The 18,897-nt window shown below is 42.2% G+C and overlaps 1 protein-coding gene across 1 annotated transcript in view; it reads left to right on the forward strand.

Moving 5' to 3' along the window:
- Positions 1–18,897, forward strand: part of DOCK3 (dedicator of cytokinesis 3) — a gene marked incomplete at both ends in the record, with an annotated part of 411,675 nt that overhangs the window by 347,976 nt on the left and 44,802 nt on the right. Inside the window, 8 exons of the mRNA XM_082663217.1 lie at positions 2,811–2,938; positions 5,329–5,475; positions 7,489–7,587; positions 12,570–12,664; positions 14,340–14,415; positions 14,906–15,006; positions 15,271–15,329; positions 17,370–17,518. Of these exons, the coding sequence (XP_082519343.1) occupies positions 2,811–2,938; positions 5,329–5,475; positions 7,489–7,587; positions 12,570–12,664; positions 14,340–14,415; positions 14,906–15,006; positions 15,271–15,329; positions 17,370–17,518 (854 nt within the window). The remainder of the gene's footprint in view (positions 1–2,810; positions 2,939–5,328; positions 5,476–7,488; positions 7,588–12,569; positions 12,665–14,339; positions 14,416–14,905; positions 15,007–15,270; positions 15,330–17,369; positions 17,519–18,897) is intronic.

Consider the following 18,897-nt stretch of genomic DNA (forward strand, 5'->3'; position numbering starts at 1 on the left):
TTAGAGAATGCAGCCAGAACCTAGGCCTACTGCCTTACTCACAATTTATTCCTAGGGACCCACATGGGGTGGCCTGCCTCCAGGCCCACAAGTCGAGCCGGCTGCCAAGAATGGGGCCTGCCATAGCCCCAGCAGGATGAAAAAGCAGAAGGAAAGGAAGGGGAACAAGAGAGAAAGGTCTAGCCCAAGGGGATAGGATAAGTCAAGGAAATAAAAGAGACCCTGAAAGGGGGGCCCTGAGGACCCACTATGCTTTCTTGGTTCCTGTCCTCACCAGTCAGATAGATTCCTCTCTCTGAAGGAGCTTCTAAAGATTAGACAAAGTGATGGAGAGGAGCCCTCCACACTCCAAAAGAGGTCAGGACATCCTAACACATACCGTCAGCAGGCCAGACTGTCTTTCAGAAGGAACCCCCGGATTCATACCTGAAACCACGTTGAATGTGATCAAGTACTCAATAGTCAGATGTTAAGATCAATGTGAGCCTGATCCTTTAAGCAGAATATCACTATTGTGGAATAAATTTCTAGGGCACAGGAATAAATCTGAAATGCTAGTAAAGCAATTATTATTAGAATTTTTATAATTAGAATTTTTTGGTAGTAAAATTTTTTAAGTTTGACTTTTAAAGTATAGGAACAATAATTTCTCAGCCCAGAGCTACACACATTTGCAGTACTAAATAAATACTCTCTTTAACTTAACTCTACCTGTGTAAAGTATTGCTGATGGTAAAGCTGCCACCAAGAAATTCAGATTTTCTCCACCTGTAACTTTTTATGGTAAACACTTTGCATCAGTTCCTGGATTGAAGGTAAAATCAATGGTTTGGACATACTTTCATTGAAGCCACTGCATACACTCAAGCTTTGAGCACTGCTTAAAGCAGATGCTTTCTGAATATATGGGAAGACGGACAGCAGACTGCCCTCATTGACATACGTTATTTCTAATACTTTTGCATGTACTTGCTGCTTCCCATAATCACTTAAGAAAAATTGTTCTTATCTGGCTGGAACTATGTAACTGGATATTGAGATAAAAAGCCACGACCAAATTTTCACTTGCATCTCACTTTCATTGAATGCCTGAGTTGAAGCATCTTCCCTGAAGCAGGAAGACTTTTACCAGTGGTGTCATTAACCAACACATATCCTCAGAGCATATCAGTTTGGTTTCTTCATTAGCAGGTTCCAATAAAAAACTACTATTTTGTCTGCAGGCAGCTGTTGGTTGTTACAAATCTTGCTCTGTTGGTATTTTGGTCTACAAAATACAGTATGAACTTCTCTTTTATCCAAGCATCCTTTTAAACATAGAATAGCTGTCATTCCATTTTTTTGAACATATTCTAAGTATTTGACAAGGCAGTCCCCAAAACCTCTTGTATGTCATGTAGTTTGTCTTTTGCTGAAAAAGATTTTCATTCTGAATTTCATCTGGAATACTTAATTATGGTCAAATATGAATAATAAATCCCAAATGCCTTGGCTTGTTTGTGTTACTGGTAGTCTGACTGAATCATGCTGGCCGGGTGTCGTGGTACTTTTATCACACAGTCATTGACTACATTGGAGTGCAAGATACCAGAATCATGTTCACACTTGTATTTCACCTTCTCACCACACCTGTGAAGTCATAGATGGGGGAAATTAAGCCCACAGGAGGAGTCAACCTGCCTAAAATCTTAGAGTGAATTAATAAAAGAGCTTGATTTAGGATTTAGCCTTCTTGAATTTGGAGTTCTAAATATAGTCAGCCCCTGATGAAAATACTATTCAGGTAGCATTGAAGAGAAAAGAAAAGAAAAACATTTTAATGTATGCAGTAGGATTGACAATGAGGTTTAGCTGATTATTGCAGGCTTATGACAAGATAAAAGTCCTGCTTCTATTCCTTTCATTGCTGTGGATACATGTAGCATCCCACAAGCCTGAGGGGAAAAGGAGGCAGGCCTGATGGCTGACGCAAAGTGCGTAACTTATGGGGGTGCAAGTGCCAGGCCGCCATCCAGGGCATTGTGAAGAGGGACCATTTATAATCCATACCAAGTCTGCAAGTTCAATCAGTGTAGTTCAGGGCTTCCCTGGTGATGCAGTGGTTAAGAATCCTCCCGCCAATGCAGGGGACACGGGTTCGAGCCCTGGTCTGGGAAGATCCCGCATGCCGCGGAGCAACTAAGCCCGTGCGCTACAACTACTGAGCCTGCGCTCTAGAGCCCACGAACCACAACTGCTGAGCCCACGTGCCACAGCTACTGAAGCCTGTGTGCCTAGAGCCCATGCTCTGCAACAAGAGAAGCCACCGCAATGAGAAGCCCGTGCACCACAATGAAGAGTAGCCCCTGCTCATTGCAACTAGAGAAAGCCTGCACGCAGCGACGAAGGCCCAACACAGCCAAAAATAAATAAATTTATTTATTTTTTAAAAAAATCAATGTAGTTCATAGAACTGTGTCACTTAAATGGGGTTTTCACTGTAATCTGTGCTTTTAATTTGGAGTCTAGTCAGTAAAGAGATTTCATTTGGAAGCAGTCTCCTAACATTATCCTGAATAACATGCCCTAGATATTTAGGCCTGAAATGAGAAAGAAGGAACAATAGATAGAAGGATAATGCTGTGCAATGTCTTAAAATGTCCAGGAAGTGGGCTGTTAGGCCTACATAAGGGAAGGGGGTGATTTGCAGCTTGGCTCCAGTCTCAGCCCCACCTACTTTGAGACCAGCTGCATCCCACATTGCCACTTGCTTCCAAAGGTAGCTGGTTCTCCTCTGAAGGGCTTCTTCACCTTTGTGTTTTCTCTCTCAGAATCCCGTCGCATCCTGCTTCCTGTGGTTCTCCATCACATTCACCTTCACCTGAGGCAGCAGAAAGAGCTGCTAATCTGCTCAGGGATTCTTGGCAGCATCTTCTCCATCGTCAAGACCAGCTCTCTGGTAGTGGCCCTAGACCCACTCCACTCCCCACCCAAAGCTCTGTCCCTCTCTTGTGTTACTTTAGCCAGAGGCAGACCAACAAAGATCACTCTGTACACTTCCCAGTCAGAGAAGCTTTCATCAGTGATGGGGGTGCCCAAGTGAATGGAGGCCTCCCTGTGTGTGCCCAGCAGGCTTCTCAACACAGCAGTCTTGCTATGTTAAAAAATTGTACTGCCATAAATACACCCAGAAACATAGTTATCTGTAGTACCAAAAAGCCCAATCCTGTGCATGCTCTATTTCTGTCAAAAGGTATTACTTCTGTATTCCTGGGAGTGTTCTAAGGATACTCACGCACAAGCACAGGGAGGCAGGCCCAGGCTGAGAGGCAGCTTGCTCATTCAGACTTTTCTGGCAGCTTCCTGGCAGCTTGATTCCACCCATATGGCATTCCTATACCATGCCAGATGAGAGCAGGGTGTACGAGAGATAAATGTTGTCCACAAGAGTTCTGAGCCTCATGGGATGGTAGGGTTGTACTTTAGGGGTCAGGTTTCAACTACTAGTGCTTTTGCCTATTTTCTTTCTTCTTTATTTTTATTTTTTAGAAGAGATCTGTGGTAGGGAAGGGAGGTAGGAAAGGAGGGAAAACGTATCAGGCATGAATAAGGGTAGGAATTTATTTTAATTATATTTATTTTATATATTTATGATAATGGAAGAAACGCATATTTCTTTTAGAAAATTTGGAAACTTATAGGAAAATATAAAGAAACTTAAAACAAGAATGAGTTTTAATTATGCTATCTTATTAAGTTGAGGTAAGGTTTTTGGAGAATAAAATTTCAAGTGCATTTAAAATGAATGCCAGTAGCCAAGTGATAGGAACATACGAGGTTAGGTTATCCAGGAAGATAGAGCAGGAGAGGTGCTGAAAAGAAAGAGTGTGCTTGGTTTGAATAGGATACAAGGACTCAATAGGGGACTCTGGTATCCAGACTTAAAGTACCACCTGGTGGTGGGGGCCCAGCTTGGCAGAGTGACTGTGATGGTTGTAGTGGCCCTTTTGTTTGATCTTGGCTCCAGGCAACGCCTAGCAGCTCTCTTTCCCATCAGGCCTGAGAGAAGCAACATCAGGCACATAAGGTGTACTGGTAACCCAGGGTCAGACTTGGGATGGGAGGCTTACTGCTAAAGAAAAAGAGAAATTGAAGGGGAAAAGAAAGGGTAGGGGAGGAATGGCAGAGGAATGGGAACAGGTAAAAACCTGAAGATGATCTGGTTGTGTTTGTGGGGCTAGAGAGTCAAGTGCAATTAGTTGCTTACAACTACTCAAAGAGCCATCACAGGTTTTAAGAGTGTTATGATCAGTTCAGCAAATGAGAAAGAAGACTTTGGTCCCAAGAGCTGCTCAAATTTTTCATGTGGAATGGGGCTCAGTGTAACTATATTGAATGGATGGAGAGTGGGTGAAATTTAAGCTCCATGAAAGCAGAGATATTACCTTTCCTGTTCACTTCTGTATACTCAGTTCTCAAACAGTGACTGGCACATGGTAAATACTTACTGAATGGTGGGTTGATGGATGGATGGACATTTGGACCAGTAATAATATAAAGAGACTGGAGAAGAGGCAATGGGAATCTCTTTGTGAGATAATGAAAATCAAGTTATAGGGTTTAAGATTGCATGTGAGAGGTCTATAAAAAGATAGCACAGACTCTGCCTATATTCAGAACCTGGTGACTGGGAAGCAGCCCTTAGTGAGGAGGCGTGCTCCGTTGTTTTTGTGAGGCTGCCTGAAAAAGATGCACTGAGACCAGAGTCCTTCTGGTGGACCAGGGAATGTGAGCAAGAATGCCAAGGAGCTAGAAGTGGCATGTCTGGGCAGCAGTCAGGCCTGGCAAAAATTGAGGTCACTCAAGGAGAAAATGGTTCTCAGAAAGACTGAGATACTTCTGTGTGCATTAGCAATAGTAAAGGTGCTGCCACCACACCCCCTGGTGTGAATTCTTTACCATTTTCTCAAAATGTTAGTCAGCAGTGCTGTGCTTCCTCCTGACTTTCGTAGGAAAATCAAAGAAAACATTTAACTTAGAACCTTCACTTCTGCCCTGTATATTGAAATTAATGTATTTGTCTGAGGTTCAGAACTATAGGTGTCAGAGTGGTGCTGCGTTGGGGTAAGGCCCCAGCCACCAAACCAGTGCAACAGTGGCAGGTGTGCCTCACCTCCTTTCAGAGCCATTGTTCCAGGTTCCTTGACACTGCATACCAGTGAGGCCAGGAGCTCAGTGTTGAGAATTAAGTCAGAAGACCACTCCTGATGTGGCTGACTTAGTAAGTACTGCCAGCTGCACGTCAGCAGGTCTGGCACTAACTGTGTGCTCTCTCGCTGCTCACTCCAGGAGGCAGATGTCATGGAGGAGGTAGAAATGATGGTGGAGAGCCTCTTGGACGTGCTCTTACAGACTCTGCTCACCATCATGAGCAAATCGCATGCTCAGGAGGCGGTAAGAGGGCAGCGGTGCCCGCAGTGCACAGCGGAGATCACTGTTAGTAACTAACATTCAGGTTTTCTTGCTTTCTTTTCTAACCTGGGGTTCCTCCACACCAAACCTCATCTCACCATCACACCACCTTCATCTCAGCTTCCCTTCCTGCCTGGTTGTCAGCATGCTGCCCTTTTTCCTTCTCGAGTCGTACTCCATCTCCACTCTGAAAGCTCTAGGTTCATACTCACAGGAGTCTACTTAGGGGCAGATCCAGTGATGCTTCCTGTCCTGTTTTCCTGCACACCACCTCCATTGGCCTTTGCATTTGAGCCAAGTCATTTTCTATAATGTGGAATAAAGCAGAGACATAGTAAGAGGTTGAAGGTGAAAAATATAGACTATTCCTTTTAGGAGCAGGCTCTTGTAAATGACGTGCATGACAGTTATTTTCTCACGATTTGCTTGTACCTACAAATTAGTCACTTTTGTCCATAGTGTTTGTATCTAAATGTCTAGCATCAGGAAAAATGTGGTGAGGTAGAATTGGACTGGCATTACTGAACAATGATATCCTATGATCGAATTAGAAGAGAAACAGACTGGGAAAGCTTCTCAGGTGTGGCAAAGAGACACCCCCCAGGGCCCCCACCCCTATACAGAGTGGACTTCTTAGCCCTGATGTTGGAACATGATAAACAGATTGCTTGGAATCTTCTAGTTGGCAGGTGGAAGACTACAATGATCTCTTTGTAGAAAACCTTCTATGGGAGCAAGCCAAGCTCCAGCATGTTAGGGAGAGCAAAGAGTAGACATGAGTTCTGGAGCATTGGGCTTGGAAGGAATATCTGCTCTCTTAGGAACCCCTATTCAGGACACCCTCACTATAGGTAAAAACATACGCACCCTGCCATGTCCTGGCAGCCCATCCTTCTAACCAGCAATGACACAGTGCTGGCTGTGGGCCAGATTCTGCTTTATGCACTCTACAAATATTAACTCATTAGCAATACTAAAGAAGTGATCTGTTTTATATGGATTTAATGAAGATGATAGCAACAATTTATTGAGCACGGCTTTATGTAGTGAACTGTTTACTTAAATGCTTTATGTACATTAATGCATCTGATCCTCACAACAAATCTATAAATTATGGCTTATGTCCATTTTTTCAGATAAAGCTGAGGTTCATGCACCTGTATGTATTTTAAATACATGTGTGTATAATAATTTCATGAGTCTAAAAAGGATCTGAGAGACTAAAAAACTGTTGTCAAATTCCCATGAGTTTAAAAACATTTGAAAACTGCCCAAATGAAGTAATTTTTCCTCCATCCCTTCTAAGGAGGCAACCTTGTAAGAGGAAGCCATGCTCAGCTGCCCTGTGCCAAAAATTTCCATGAGATGAGTCTTTGGAGTCCTTAACGTGGGGTTTTCATCCATGTACCCCAGTTAGAACTTGAAGAAATTTTAAAGACTCATTTTTTTATCTTTAAATTTTTACTTAAAGCCATTAGCTCATCTTCTCATAAAGTTCAGTTTTGACTCTTCTGCTTTCCAGAGAGTTATGTTGATCTACTATGTTCCATCTGCCTGGTCCGGTAATCACATGTAAGCTCTGGGAGGTCCCCAAGGAGATCCTTGTAGAAGGGCTTCTCCAGCCCAGCAGGATAGGCAGAGTCCAGATTCTGTCCAGAGAAGGCTGAGAGCCCTGTTCCCAGTAGCCCCTCCAGACTTCTGTATGGTACCCTGGCAACATATAATGACAAAGGACTGTGAAGCCAAAACTTTCCTAGGAAAAAAGCTAGAATATCTGTCTTACTTGGCAGTACTTCTTTGTTATAGGTTAAGGTTTTTCAATTAGCCCCATGCTGCAGAGGTCTTATTAAAATTCCCAACCCTTCAGGCCCCCCTTAGCTGAAAAGAAAATTCATTTTCAGGGCCAGAGTTGTCACCTTCCCTTTCATGATCATTGGGGCCATCTCAGACCCTTCCTTCTCTCCTTGCCCTCTGTGGATTGGGGGAACACAGCTCTTGTCATTGGCTTTGCTAAGTGTTTTTTGGGTTGGTCCCCAGGGCGAGTATGTGTCCTGCCTTCTCTCATTGCTCCGCCAGATGTGTGACACCCATTACCAGCACCTCCTGGACAACTTCCAGAGCAAAGATGAGCTCAAGGTAGGCAGAAAAACATTGATCTTTCACCTGGGAAAGGAAGCATGCAGCTAAGACTGCCCAGGAGTCTTTCCCCTGCCAGAGGGTGAGTGCAAGTGGCCAGTGTTGCCAAGGTATAAGATGTACCAGCCTCACTTTACATCTGACTGCATGGCTTCCAGAAGCTGAAAGCCAGCAATATTCCCGTAGATCCAGTAACTCAGTAACATTGGCAAGTTTTCCCTGACTGATAGCAGCCCCGTGACCATGTGCCTCTTTGAGAGGCTACTCTGGGCCACACTGGTTGTCAGCAAACCAGGACTCTTCCCTTTCTTATGAGCTCAACAGATGATTTGTAGATTGCTCATGAAACAGGCTTCACAAGACCTATCAATGTTCTAGCTGTCTTTTTGCAGAGAGTGATAATCTGATCTATAATTTATATGGAAATGTGAGGAACTCAGAATAGCCAAATGGTCTTGAAAAAGAAAACAAAATTGGAGGATTCACACTTCCCAGTTTCAAAACTTACAACAAAATAACAGTAATCAAGATTGGTACTGGCCTAAAGTTAGACAGATAACAGTGGAATTGGATTGAGAGTCCAGAAATAAACCTTTATATTTACAGTCAATTGATATTCAATAATGGTGCCAAGACAGTTTCAATGAGGAAAGAAGAGTCTTTTCAACAAATTGTGCTGGGACAACTTGATACCTACATGCAGAAGAATGAAATTGTACCCCTACTTCACACCATATAAAAAATTAACTCAGAAGGGATCGTAGACCTATTTGTAAAAGCTAAACTGTAAAACTCTTAGAAGGAAACATAGAAGTATATCTTTAAATCCTTGGGTTTAGCTGTGGTTTCTGAGATTTGACACCAAAAGTAAGAACAACAAAAGATAAAATAGGTAAGTTAGACTTTACCAAAATTAAAAACTTGTGTATTTCAAAGGACACCATCAAGAAAGTTAAAGACAACCCACAAATGAAAGAAAATATTGGCAAAGCATGAATGTAATAAAGGACTTGTATCTCTTATATAAAGAACTCTTACAACTCAACAATAAAAAGACAAATAACCCAATTTAATAATGAGCCAAGGATTTTAATAGACATGTCCCCAAAGAATATATGCAAATGGTCAATACACAGTTGAAAAGATGTTCAACATCATTAGTCATTAGGGAAATGCAGATCAAAACCACAGTAAGATACTGCTTCACTTTCAAAGTGGATATAATTAAAAAGACAAGTATTGGTATTAATTCTAACTTAAACATTTGGTAGAATTCACCAGTGAAGCCATCTGGTCCTGTGCTTTTCTTTGTGTGAAGCTTTTCAGTTATTAATTTGATCTCTTCATTTATGATAGGTCTACTCAAATTTTCTGTTTCTTCTTTAAATGAATTTTAGTAGTTTGTATCTTTCTAAGAATTTGTCCATTTCATCTAGATTATATTATTTGTTGGCATGCATTTGGTCCATAGTAGTCCCTTATAAACCTTTCTAGTTCTGTAACATTAGTAATGATATCCCTTCTTTCATCCCTAATTTTTATTTATTTATTTATTATTTAGTTATTTTTAATTTATTGGCTGCATTGGGTCTTCATTGCTGCAAGCGGGCTTTTTCTAGTTATGGCAAGCAGGGGCTACTCTTCATTGTGGTACGCAGGCTTCTCATTGCAGTGGCTTCTCTTTGTTGCAGAGCACGGGCTCTAGGCGCGCAGGCTTCAGTAATTGCAGCATGCGGGCTCAGTAGTTGTGTTTTGCGGGCTCTAGAGTGTAGGTTCAGTAGTTGTGGTGCACAGGCTTAGTTGCTCCGCGGCATGTGGGATCTTCCCGGACCAGAGTTCGAACCCATGTCCCCTGCATTGGCAGGTGGATTCTTAACCACTGCGCCACCAGGGAAGTCCTATCCTTAATTTTAGTAATTTGAGTCTTCTCTCTCCTTTTTTTTCTTGGTCAGACTAGCTAAAATTTGTCAATTTTGTTATCTTTTCAAAGAACCAGCTTTTGGTTTCATTTTCTTCTCTATTTTCCTCTTCTCTATTTCATTTATTTCTGTTCTAATTTTTATTATTCCCTTCCTTCTGCTTACTTTAGTTTGTTCTTCTTTTTCTAGTTTCATAAGGTGTAATGTAGTTTATTGATTTGGGATCTTTCTTCTTTTTAATATAGGCACTACAGCTATAATCTTTAGCTTCATCCCTTAAGTTTTGTTTTGTTTTGTTTTTTCATCCCTTAAGTTTTGATTTGATATGTTCTCCCTTTTATTCATGTCAAAGCTGTTCCTAATTTCCTTGTGGTTCCTTCTTTGGTGCATTGGTTATTTGGGAGTGTACTGTTTCATTCCACATTTAAAAAAATTTTCCTATATTTCCTTCTTGATTCCTTCTTTCCTTATTGATTTCTAACTCCCTTTCATGATGGTTGGAGAGCATGCTGTGTGTGATTTCAGTTCTTTTAAATTTACTGAGGCTTTCTTTATGGTCTATCATGGTCTACCCTAAAGAAGAGAATGCACATGTCCTTCTGTGTGCATTTTAGAAAAATGTGTGTATTCTGCTCTTGTTGGATGGGGTGTTGTATAGATGTCAGTTAGGTCTAGTTAGTATATAGTATTGTTCAAGATTTCTTTTTAAATATTTATTTATTTATTTGGCTACGTCAAGTCTTAGTTGTGACACGCAGGATCTTAGTTGCAGCATGCAGGATCTTTCATTGCGGCATGCGGACTTCTCTATAGTTGCGATGCACAGGCTCTAGAGCGTGTGGGCTCAGTAGTTGCAGCACACGGGCTCTCTAGTTGTGGCACGCGGGCTCCAGAGCACACGGGCTCAGTAGTTGCGGTGCGCAGGCTTTCTAGTTGTGGTGCATGGGCTCTAGAGCACGCAGGCTTAGTTGCCCCATGGCATGTGAGATCTTAGTTCCCTGACCAGGGATTGAACTCACATCCCCTGCATTGGAAGGCAGATTCTTAACCACTGGACCACCAGGGAAGTCCCATTCAAGATTTCTTTTTCCTTGATGATCTTCTATTTAGTTGTTCTATACATTATTGAAAATGGTACATTAAAGCCTCCAACTGTCATTGTTGAATTGTCTGTTTTTCCCTTCAGTTTTGTTAGGTTTTGCTTCCTGTATTTTGAGGCTCTCTTTTAAGTGCATTTATGTTTATGTCTTCCATATCAACTGACTCCTTTATCACTATAAAATGTTCTTTTTAATCTCTATTAACAATTTTTGTTAAAGTCTATATTGTTTGGTGTTAACATAGCCACACCAGTTTTCTTTTGGGTACTATTTTCATTGTATATATTTGTCTATCCTTTTACATTCAATATATTTGTGTCTTTGAATCTGAAGTATTTATGTATCTTGTAGATAACATACAATTGGATCATGTTCATTTTTTAATCCATTCTTCCTGTCTCTGCCTTTTGATTGGAATGCTTAACCCATTTACATTTGTTGTAATTACCAGTAAGAGGATTTACACCTGCCATTTTGCTATTTGTTTTATATCTGTCTTATGTATGTTTCCATAATTTCCTGTTTCATTTCACATCTTATAATTTCTTTGTTGAAAACTGGACAATTTAAATAATGTAGCAAGTCTGGTAATCAGATTCCCTTCCCCCTGCCCACATCCCCAGGGTTTGTTGTTGTTTCATTTTTGTTGTTGATATTTGTTTGTTTAGTGACTTTCCTGGACTAATTCTTTAATGTCTGCATCTTTTGTTGTGTGCAGCCCCTGAAGTTTTCATTCAGTTAGCTTAATGATAAGCTAATAACTAGACAGAGATTTCCTTAAACACCTTACATCAATGAGTCTTCCACTTCACTAAGTGTCTCTGTGTGGGGTTGGGGCTCACCTTCAGTGCTTCAGCAGTTTACGTTGCTGCCTTAGCCTTCACTTCTTGCTTGCATAGAGCCTCAAAGTCAGCCAGAGGTGACAGATTAGGCTTCTTAGGTCTTTTCTGGGGATGTGTACAGCCCTGCACACATATGTGGCCTTCTAGATTCCTAGGAATATGTCAGAGCTTTTCAAAGCCCCAAGTGTATGTCTCATTACCCATATTTTTCTTTTAAGTGTTTTGGCCACTCTCTTGTTTGTCCCAATTGATATGATTGCTTCTTGCAGCTGGGATGTTAAATTATTATGGATGATGTTTTCAACAGCTGCACTACGGATAAGGCTTTTCTCACTTAGTGAACTCTGAGTCCAGTCAATTAAGCCCTCTGAATGGGGCTTTCCCAGGTTGCTGCCTAACAGATCAAACAGTAACAATTCTCTTGGGATGGCACTTTTTGGGGAGCTCCAAAACCATTTTGTCCCTTCTAGTGACTGCTAGGGTGCTGGGTTTTACTACTACCATGGTTCTACAGCTGCTTGTTTTCAAGGATACCCTGAAGATAGGGAGAGAGAGGGGATGGGAATGGGGAAAGTTAAAACACAATAAAGCTCACTTTTCCTACTGAGATTCAACCATTTTTCTTAAATAACATTTCTTATTGTTGCAAGCCTTTCATTAACCAGTCTTTGTGACTGTTCTCATTGCTTTCATGGAGGAGCATATTTTTGGAGGTACTTACTCTGCTATCCCTAAAGTGCTTCTGTTGTCAATGCGTTCTTAACATCCAGGAAAGCAAGTTCTTACAGTCAAGTGCTCAGGGGTCATGCCCCAAAGATTGAGAACGATGGACTCTGGTGGATATCATTTCTGCTGGACCCCCTGTGCTTTGGTCGTTAGGCACTGGGCTGAGTGGGTATAGTGCATCTCTTCTACCCAGTTTGGCACTGACCTATGAGAGTGCCCAGACCTCACTCTCATGCAGCCCTCTAAGAGAAAAGCAGCTCACAAAGGGAACCAGAGTATCACCTACTGGTCCCATACATTTTCATGGTCTAGAGGTCTGGAGAGCCCTGTTGAGGAAATGTCTGCTGCAGTGGTAGAGGTATGGTGTCTCACATCAGATTTTCCTCTTGGACCAGGAATTTCTGCTGAAGATTTTCTGTGTGTTCCGGAACCTGATGAAGATGAGTGTCTTTCCTCGGGACTGGATGGTGATGAGACTTCTCACAAGCAAGTGAGTGTGGAAGGGCCCTGCACCAGCATCCACAGAACTGTTCCCAGACAAAGGAGAGTGTGTATATGTGTGAGAGAAAAAGCAAGTCAGAAATCAAGGTCAAAGCCATGGGGACAGAGAGGAGAGGGCAAATGTGAAAATGTTTGGAGGCACAATCAGCAGGACTTGGCCATTTACCAAAGTTCACGGAGAAGGAATAGTCAAAGATAGTTTAAAACTGGAATCTAAGTGCCTGGCAGACGATGTCATGGTAAGGATAGAAAAGGAACTTTTAAGAATGAGAAATATAATACCCAGAGAAGGGTTCCTCCTTGAAGAGGGCCTGTTCATTGGCCTCTGTTGCTCTGTAATTTCAGGCAGTATCCCAAGGCCTCCTCTTGATTTGATTTGTGTTGTCTGCCAGACACTGCTTGCCTCCCACAACAAGTGCTAATTACCCACCTGAGACCTGGCTGTGAGGCTCTGTTTGACCACTTCTAATGCTGGCCACAGAATTCACACTCAGGCTGACCCCAAATTGTCTGCCCCATTCATATTTCTACGCTGTGCTTCTAACTGACAAACCAGACAAGTAATGTGGGTGGTAAGGTGCTTGTGGGAGAAGGCCACTTGGCCTCCACTCTCTAGTCTACTGCCTGCTCCCTCTGATCTGCCTTTCATGTTGACCTTATGCAGTGTGGTGAAATTATTTATGTTAGCTATATTACCAAGGTGTCAGCATGGTCTTTCTACTTTGTACCTTTTATAGCACTCTTTTTTCTTTTTTCAAAACTGCAAACATTTTATACAGAACAGAAGAAGGGTTTTAAACAGAGTTGCACAGATATTTCCTTAAATAGTGAATTTTCCATTTGATCCCCTCTTGTTTCTCTTAGCTCTAGTCAGGCCCTCTCCAGCCCATTCTGCAGGAGCAGCCTCTTCCTTCAAAGCTTTTACTTTTCAAATTTGTTTGCTGGTAACTAGTCTCTCTAATGCACTGTTTTTGCCTTGCCCCTCTTCTGCACCAAGGCTTCGGATGTAAGCTCCTTTGCCAGGCATCCAACACCCTCTGTAATCAAACCCTTACCTGCCTGTCCCACCTCACTTTCTCCCTCCCTTGACCTGTGCCCTTGGTTCTAGCAAATCAGCCTCCCATTGCCCCTTAAATGTGCCCAGGTGAAAAGTGAAAGTGATATTCTAGATCAAAGGCTGAAATCAAATGACTTATACATGAAAATAATAGTATATGTTAAAAGTAGAGGTTTAATAACTATAAACCATTATTATCAAGTAAAATAATAGAATGCTACTCTAAGTCCTCTGGTGGTCATAATATATGTTCATTATCCAAGGTCCCCAAAATACTAGAATCACTCTTTGAACTGGAAGAAACCTTGAAGAACCATTAAACCTCACTCCCCTCCTTTTATAGGCAGGGAAACTGGGGCCCAGAGAGAAGTAGTACCAAGGCCAGGTAATGGCAGAGCTAGGTCTAGAACCAACTGGTGGGGCATTTCTCCAAGATGGGTTTTTTGTGGGGTTTGTGCCATCTCTCTCTCTCCTTTAAAGTCACATCTTACACGAGAGCTAGTTGTACTCTAGAAGTTTGCACACGGGCCATAGACGGTTGATGCTAAGCCATAGGATGCCATCATTAGTCTTTTAACTCTGCCAACACCTTGTTCCCTTACTGCAGTATTATAGTCACTACAGTCCAGTACCTGTCTTCTGCACTGCACAAGAATTTCACAGAGACAGACTTCGACTTTAAGGTAGGAGCTCCTAAAATCCATCACTGTCTTTGTAATAACCCTAGAAAGCCAGAAACCAAGCTCACTGTTTCGTTTTTGTTTTACTTAAAACAACCATTTTATTTTGCTCACAAGTTTGTAGGTCAGGAATTTGAGAAGGATTCAGCTAGGTGTCTGCTAGGTGGCTGGGGGCTTTCTTAATATGTTCATAGTATCAAACAGTTTCCAAGCTTGCTAGTAATTAGAGTATGACCTAGAAGACCCCTGTTGGAGGTGTTGGGAGCCAGACATCCATGAGTTTGTTTTCTAGTCCAGAATCAACACTACTGGTTTCAGGGAAGTCAAGAAAGCGGGGCGGGGGAGTCCTGTTTGCAAAGATATTTTTTTAAAAATCAAGATCTTAACACTGTAAAATGAATTCTGTGCTACATGCATATATTTAGAATCTCTCCTTGCAAGGTTAAGGACTCAGGCTTTCACATATTTCCTCTTTCTCTCTCTCTCTCTCTAGGTGTGGAATTCTTATTTTAGCCTGGCAGTTCTGTTCATAAATCAGCCAAGCCTTCAGCTAGAAATCATTACTTCCACCAAGAGGAAGAAGATTCTAGATAAGTAAGCCATATGTCTCTTATTCATCTTCCTACCATGTGCCCAGATGGGGTTATGTTTCCATAAGGGGCTTCTTAAGAAGTCCACATGGTTCTCACTGAGGTAGCCTCCCAAGGAGCCAAGTATAAGAATTCAGCTGAGAGCCAAAAAACTTAGTATTTTGGGAAGCTTTAGAAACAGTGCTGAAGTACTGGCCTCCTGGGGTTTGTAGCCCCATCTTCCTGAACCTTCTCCCACTAATAGCTGGTTCCTGTGTTCTATTCCCAGGTATGGGGACATGCGTGTGATGATGGCTTATGAACTGTTCAGCATGTGGCAGAATTTGGGTAGGTCTTTTCTCCATATTTTTCCCTTACACATATTGCATAGCCAAATAAAAAGTGACAAGACTAATTACTTCCCCCAGGTTTTGTGAATGTTAATTCAGACCCAAGAGATCTTTACATATCTTTAACATAACACCTCAGATGGATGGTATAGTGTAGCACATGTGCACAAAGCCCTTGGCAGGGAGAGTTAAGCTGAGAAATAAGACCCCAGTAATACATATGCACAATCCCTTTTTTGAGAACAAAAGTCAAAAGGAAAAAAAGAAGATGAGGCTATAAGACTATAAGATCCTCTGTGCTCTTCATGTCCCAGTCCAGATGATACAGGCCCACAAGCATAGATCTTGGAGATAGTCAGCACATGAGCAAGGGCAGCTATTCATTTTAATAAAGATTGAAACACTTCTTGGGTCTCTGGTATTCAGGCATCCAGACGAGGTTCCTGCTGCCAATTGCGTGTAAGAAAGGAATTGCAGCCTCGGTGAGATTGATCTTCATCTCCTTTCTTCACAGCTTCTCTAAGATCCACTGGTTTGGATCTCAGATTGTCAGGTTTTGGTAGAATCCTTGGATTGCCCTGGTGACTGGGTGGGCCATCCTCTGATACTATAGGCTTCTTAGTGGCCTGTCAGGATGATTGAGAAGCTGCTGCTCTTCTTCCTAGTGAAGGCTGCTTTCAACTAAGCTCATGGCTCTGAAGTCTTAGGAATGATGGCCATAAAATCTTATCGTTCTCCATTAACCATCCCAGTCACAGCTCTAGAGGCAGCAGGCAAGGTGCAAGGCATTCCTGCCCACACTAGGGCCTTCCGTCCATGAATGGAGATGCGTTTCCCCAAACCAGCTTTCTAGCTTCAGTACTCTTACTCCCTGCATCCAGCATGGTCCAGGTATAGATTTTAACCCCGAAGATGACTCTGAAATTCCCAGGAACACATGGGACTAGCAACTGTACCATATACCAAGATTGGAATATGCAGAATCTGCCTCAGAGCTAACAGTTGCTCTTTAAATAGGCTTTTAACATGGAAGAAATCAAAAAACATGTCAAACTTGCCTGATAAAGCCATTCCTGCTTCATTGTTTTGGGTGGAAATGACATTTTCTAGTTCTACTTGACCATAACAGTCACTGCAGAGGTCCACAGTTTGTCCCCTTAGTCTCTGAAGGACAGAAAGCAGAGCTCTGGAAGATGGTTCACTCGCTTTACCATTACAAAGAAAAGTTCTCCCATGGTCTTCAAGACTGGCCTTGGCTTCTGGGAGCATGCCCCAAATGACAAGCTAATCACAGGAAGAGTCACACCACACACTTCCCATGGAAAGGCCTCATTAAGAAAACTGAGGGATGAGCCAAGCTGGTCTGAATAAATGTAACGCTACCATCAAAAATGCAGTGTGAAGACAAGGGGTGGGGGTTGGAGGGTGCACAGAGAGTCTCTCAGCCAGTCTGTCAGGGTAGGGCTGTGTAGGAGGCTCCTGGTAACTCAGGAGGGGGCCTCTTGGGCACACTTGAGCACAGGCAGTGAAGAGGCCTATGGATTTCAGATCACTAGTGGCTGGACCTGGGACTGAACATCCTTATCACTTAAATGCCCCTGGGCTAGAGGCAGAAACCCCAGGGATAGTGCATTGTGTTTAAGCAGAAATAGATGAATTTTCCTTGCTAAATAAACACTATGAACAGATTATCTGAAACTATTACAGTGTACTCAGAAATCCTATTCTGTCTAGAGTAGTGAACTCTGTTGCTTGACCTCAGAATGATTTTCAGATAGTTTGTATAACCTCCCAGTAAATTCTTTGGAAAGAATTTGTGCCTGTTGAAAGTTTGTTTTAACTGTACTGGACCAGTTTAATCCATGAACTCTAAAAAGCCAAGAGAAGCGGGTATCTCAGAAATCTATAGGGGAGAGCTTGCTATGCTCTCAGATGCTTCCAGTGAAGATCAAATCATGTGTTGTGGCCCCACTTGGGAAGCTTCTATGGAAGGAGCAAAGCAAGCATAAACTAATATCTGTTGGGTTTTGCTGTTCAGGTGAACATAAGATCCACTTTATTCCGGGAATGATTGGTCCTTTTCTGGGTGTGACACTGGTCCCACAGCCAGAAGTGCGGAATATCATGATTCCAATCTTTCATGACATGATGGACTGGGAACAAAGGAAAAATGGCAACTTCAAACAGGTAAGACAACACCTGGCAGTGTTAAGGGTGCTCTCCCCTGGAATGGACCCCTTTTGCCCAGGCACGTGATCCAGATGCCTGGCTATAGTTCCAGCGGAAGTAGGCTGTAACTTGGCCGTCCTGTTCAAGGGTTTCCTTTACTTACTGGCCAGAATTGATTTGTGGATTTTCTTCATGAAGTTAGAGGCCAGAAAAGAATCAGAGGAAAGGAATTGAACATCATGTGAAAGGAACTTTCTGATCAAGGAGAGAATGACAGACTGTAACCTCCCAGCTTCATTCAGGACGAGGTCCTGGGAGTGTTGTCTCTTCTCTCTGGAGGTTCCCCAGTGTGTGTGGTCTGGGCATTTCTAAGGCTAGAGCCCAGACCAGATGACTTCTCATAGCCTAGAATTTCACAGACTCCTGCACAGAGGGGTGGGTCCATGAGGTGTAAGCCCTTGGCTTCTGACTGACTTCAGGTTGTCCCTCTGTGCAGTTCTTCTGCCACCCCTAAGGTGGAGGAGATGGCCCCTGCCCTTTTATCTAGAGCTCCAGGGAATAGGATTAGGAACAATAGGTAGAAAACAGTGGTAGAAAAGCCAATTTTAGCTAATAAAAGAAATAATTTGCTAGTAACAAGTTATTTACTGTAAGCTGGCCTGCTTTCAGAGATGGGGAGTTCCTCTTTGCTGGTGGTTCTCAAACAGAAGCTCCCTGTAGGCCTCGAGGAGAAATTTCTACTTTGGCTTGGGGACTATAACCAGTTCCCCACTAAGCTCCCTCCCAACCCTGTGATTCTGGGATGAACCAGTGCTCTTAGAGTGAGTGACTGTAACAGTGAGGAACAGACCAGGCAAACAGTAATTTTTAAATTTACAAAGAGTAAAATTCAGTCTTTGGGACTTACAACTCTGTAAATTTTGGTAAACACATAAAGTCATGTAACCACTACCACAGTCAAGATTTTTTTAATTCCTAAAAATTCCATCTTGCTGCCCCTTTGTAGTCAAACCCTTCCCTTCCCTTTAACCATGGCAGGCATTGATCTATTCTCCTTCACTATGTGTGCCTTTTCCAGAATGTCATGTAAAGGGAATCATGTAGACTGTAGCCTTTTGAGACTGACTTCTTTCACTTAACATAATGCCTTTGAGAGATTTATCCATTTTGTTAAATGTATCAGTTTTTCTATTGCTGAGTAGTATGCCATTGCAGTTTATTCATTCACCATTTGAAAGACATTTGGGTTATTTACACTTTTTGGTGATTATGAATAAAGCTTCTGAAAAACTTTTCTTTACAGGTTTTGTATGAATATATAGACTTCCATTTTTCTTAGGTAAATACCTAGGAGTAGGATTGTTGGATATTGTGGTAAATGTATATTTAACTTTATA

The sequence above is a fragment of the Grampus griseus genome (assembly GCF_964374135.1).
Source record: "Grampus griseus genome assembly, chromosome: 10".
In the NCBI taxonomy this organism is placed as follows: Eukaryota; Metazoa; Chordata; class Mammalia; order Artiodactyla; family Delphinidae; genus Grampus; species Grampus griseus.